The sequence below is a fragment of the Gossypium hirsutum genome, chromosome A05 (assembly GCF_007990345.1).
Source record: "Gossypium hirsutum isolate 1008001.06 chromosome A05, Gossypium_hirsutum_v2.1, whole genome shotgun sequence".
NCBI lineage: Eukaryota > Viridiplantae > Streptophyta > Magnoliopsida > Malvales > Malvaceae > Gossypium > Gossypium hirsutum.
The window spans coordinates 12,670,156-12,674,557 of record NC_053428.1 but is presented as its reverse complement, the minus strand read 5'-3'; the positions used below and the strand labels follow the sequence as shown (position 1 = coordinate 12,674,557).

At 33.2% G+C, this 4,402-nt stretch overlaps 1 protein-coding gene across 3 annotated transcripts; it reads left to right on the top strand.

The window, feature by feature from the left end:
- LOC107906149 (transcription factor bHLH68) lies at positions 1-3,493 on the top strand. 3 transcript variants are annotated; one of them, XM_041113467.1, is made up of 7 exons: positions 1-643; positions 1,035-1,365; positions 1,515-1,595; positions 1,788-1,853; positions 2,189-2,327; positions 2,458-2,514; positions 3,148-3,341. In XM_041113467.1, the coding sequence occupies exons 1-6, from the start codon at positions 375-377 to the stop codon at positions 2,463-2,465; spliced, it is 894 nt and encodes a 297-aa protein (XP_040969401.1). In that variant the 5' UTR covers positions 1-374; the 3' UTR covers positions 2,466-2,514; positions 3,148-3,341. The 3 variants fall into 3 exon arrangements, with proteins under 3 accessions (XP_040969401.1, XP_040969402.1, XP_040969400.1); XM_041113466.1 differs by having other exon boundaries at positions 11-643; positions 2,189-2,254; positions 3,148-3,493; XM_041113468.1 differs by lacking the exon at positions 3,148-3,341 and having other exon boundaries at positions 2,458-2,515.
- Positions 3,494-4,402: the final 909 nt, after the last annotated feature.

The following is a 4,402-nucleotide window of genomic DNA, read 5'->3' as shown; positions in this document are numbered from 1 at the left end:
GCTTTTCTGCTCCACTTTATAATAAAGCAAAAAGCTTAGCAAAGCCAAAGAATATAAAAGAAGAAAGGGAAAGGGAAGGGAGGAAACAAATGGAAATCACAGAAACCCCATCCTTGATATCAAAATTTCTTTCAATGCCATAGACTCACCTTTTTTTTCTGAGAAGCCAAACAGGGAAGGAAGATGGTTCTTTATATAAATGAGTTTAGCGAAGCAAGCGGCCTGTTTGGTTTGAGTGCATCAACAAAAGGAAACTTTGGAAAGTGATCATAGAGAGAAAGTAAAAAGAGAAAAAAAGTAGTAAAGGAAGAGAGATTTTCTTTTGTTGGTTGTGGGGGTGAGCTTCTTTTTAATTTGAAGGATCAAAGAGGCATATGAAAATTGAAGTAGCTAGCTCATCATCATCATCAACAACAACAACAATAACAACAGTGCAATTAAGCAAACAAATGATGGCAGCTGGAAACCCTAGCATGGTTCCACCTTCGCAACAGCATTCTTCTAATCTGTTAACTCCAATAACCCCATCTCTCTTTCCCCCTCAGTATGTTCTTGGAACTTCTACTTCTCTTCTTCCTACTTCTTTGCCTGATCATCATTATCAAGAGCTTCCACCACTACAGTCATGGAGCCAACTACTCCTGTGAGCTCTCTCCCACTTCATCTCTACTTATTTTTTTCATGTTACTCTTACTGCTACAGCTTTGCTCTCTCTTTAATCTAATTTCAGGGGCTTCTTGATCCCTAATCGTACTTCTTTGGTCTCTTAGTTTACAGTTATCTTTTGCCTTTACCTTTACAAAAAAAAAAAAGCTTTCTTAAACTTTCTCAACTTCTGGTTTTCACGACAGTTATTCCTTTTTACCTTATTAGTGCTGTTTACAAATTGAATCTCTCCCTCTTGCAATTCTCTGATATATCCACGAATATTTTTCTTTATTTTGCTTGTGTTTGGATACCTTAGGTAATAAGATAGCTTTGTGTAGCACATATATAATCTAATGCAATTGATAAAGTAATGATTGTGGTTGTAGGGGAGGATTATCTGGTGAAGAAGAAAGGTTTGGACCAAGTCATTATCAGCCTAAAAAGTTGGAAATTTGGGAAAGCCAAATCCTAAACCCATCGCCAAGGGTTCCTTCGGTTGTTGACGTAAAGCAAGAGGGTACTCAAAATAGCAACATATTCGGTCATGGCAATGATGAATTTCAAGCATCAGCAGCTGCTTGGTCCCAAATCATGCCAGTTTCCCCCCCTAGATCTTGTATTACTAGCTTAAGTAGTAACATGTTAGATTTGTCTTCCTACAAAGCGGCAGATCATGAAACAACTGTTAATCAACCTGGTTTAGATCATTCTTCTGAGGTAAGAAAGAGAAAAACAAAAAACTAAACAACCCTTCTGTTTTGCTGCCGCTGCTGCCTTGCATTTATTTGGCAGACAAAATTGCCTTCGTTTATTCTCTGAGTTTTCTCATTTCTTCTTCTTCTTCTTCTTTTGTCCTTTGGCAAAAGTGTAATAGCATAGTCGCAGGTGGGCGGTTCAAGAAGGCTAGGGTTCAGCCATCTTCAACTTCAAGCCAACCACCTCTAAAGGTAACACAGAATCTTTCTTTGTTTGCTATCTCACTTTCTCTTTATTGTCTAATTTGTCGTATTTCTTTTTCAGCTATTACTTGCTACCACATTATTAAAGGGTCAAAAACAGCAACATAAACAATTAACAGTATTGAGTATTTGCTGAAAATTTTTTTCCCTGTATGTTTCTGCTAAATCTATCTTTTCCAGGTGAGAAAAGAGAAGCTAGGAGATAGAATAACAGCACTTCACCAGTTAGTTTCCCCATTTGGAAAGGTAAGAACTAAAAACGAAAAATTCCCTTAAACCTTCTTCTTCAATATAACCACAGAAACTGAACAAACAAGGAACAAGCTGGTACAGAATATTACGCAAAAAACAGTTCTGTTAATTTATAATAAAACCCATAAAGGAATTGCTTTGATTCCATTATCTATTTAAAATATGAATTTTGCAGTACTGCATTGATCATCGAAGTTGAATGGACTTTCCCCCTCAACTCCTTTCTTTCTTTATTATTATTATTTTTGTATGTAGTGGCTTTATTCTCTTTTAACATTAAAGAAGGGTTTGAAAGATGATATGGGGGGGATTGTGTGCTCTTTTTGCAGACTGACACTGCTTCTGTGTTGTTAGAAGTTATTGGGTATATCAGATTCCTTCAGGATCAAATTGAGGTGATGTTTCTTCCACACCGGCTCTTTTCTTTTTTAACACTTTCTGCCCTACTCCCAAGCTGCTCAGAAATAAGTGAGGGGTTAAAGCATGTAGTTTTTCAAGTTTCGATAATTCATGCTTTTTCTCTTAAAAATCTCATCTTTATTCTTTAGTCGTGGAAGTCATAAAAAAAAAATTTAATTCCCCCCCACTTTAAACGCAGGCTCTTAGCTCCCCTTACTTGGGTACTGCATCTCCAGGCGTGACAAACCAACAATCTGTAAGTGTAGCCATACCTATCCATGTATTACTTTCCCAATGTCAATGCAACTATGGCAAGAGATAGTAAATACTAATAGTACTACTTATTTAAGTAATTAGAGATAAATTAATTAGATACATTAGTAAAAGAATTTCAAAGATGATAAACAAATAAATCTTTAACATATTTGCCTACAACAATTAACAAATCCAACAAGTAAATAATAAATTGGTGGGTAAATTAGATTTTCCTGAGGTGAAAGGAAAGGTAGGTTTTTATTGGATCAAACACCTAGCAAAAGCAAAGTAGGGGGATAGGTGGGCTTGTACTTATGTGTTTACTATTTTATTCATAAAAGGAAAGCATTGAAAGAACAAGGTTCCGGATATCATCTTTAATTAAAACACTTTTTTAAGTGAATAAAAGTTATTCATAAGCATGATTTGGAAGTGCATTAAACTAGTATATAGAAAAGGAGTTGAAGATATATAGTAGTTCTAATTAATGCTTTTTCCTCCTTTCCCTTTCCTTTTTCATTCCCATTTCTATATTGTCTTTTAAAAGTATTTATTATCACTAACATCATCATTACCGCTATCATAGTGTGTGTGTGTTTTTCTTTTGGTTTTGATAATTATATCTATATAACAGGAAAAACCAAAGGACTTGAGGAGTAGAGGGCTGTGCTTGGTTCCAGTATCTTTCACTCATCCAGTTGAAAGTGATTGTAATGGTGCTGATTACTGGGCACCGGCATTCGCAGGCGCCGGCAGCTTTTAAGGAGCTGGCGATAATCATTGAAGCTCTATTAGATGTGAATGGAATGGAATGATATAACATGATGAGCAGTCAATCTGCTGAAAATCTTAAAAAGGCTGATTGCTCTTCATGCTATGCTATTGCATTCTTTTCTAACGCCACCTGCTGAATGTGGCTTATTTAACTGATTTTCGACCCTATTTTTTCTATTAATAATTTAAGATACCTTGTCTTTTAATTAATTTTCCTTTGAGCTACCACATATTGCTTCTCTTCTGTCCACGGTATTAATTTGCAAAGTTAAAAAGGGTGTTTAAACTACCTTGAGAAGGAAAAAAAGCAATTGAACTAATCATCCTAGAAGCGTATACATATTTTGCGCATGCATGGAAGTGTATTAAGAATTCCTAATTTTCATAATCCGAAATCAAGAAAAAAATAAACTTAGTATTTAGTACACTACAATAAATTCTTTTTAATAAGCTTAAAAATTAGTTATGTATCTCTTTTTTGTTAAATATTTATTTTTATAATATTTTATTATATCTTATAATATACTTGTCAAGTTCTTAACTCAACGTGTAGAGTTTAAAAACTCCACTGATAGTATACCTAATATTATTAAATTCTTTTTGATAAAACATAATCTCCCAAAAAAAAACTTTACACCAAATTTAATTTTATAGTATAATGTCTAGTACCAAAGGAAGAAAACAAAAAAGAAAGATGGGCATACTATACTGTTTTTTAGTTTAATTGTATTGGTGTCATTTAACAATAGAATAAATTATGCTTTTTACAAAATAAATTATATAAATATGAGTATATGTTTTTCTTTTAATATTTTTAAATAAAAACTCATACATAATGAGATTTGGATTGGACACCATAATTTTTAAACCTTCAACTTCAACATTTTTTTTTGATAATTGAGAGAGAGAAATGAATAGTTTGAGCTCAAACTCAAATTCTCGTACCTACAACATAATACACTTGGTACCCGATCAAGTTGGCAAACCTTCAACTTTATTATTTAACTAAAACTCCATTTGATTCTTATACAAATAAATTTTTAATAAATGTAATTTTTCCATATACTTTTATATAAAATTTTAATAAATATAAAATTTCTATAATATTTTTCACC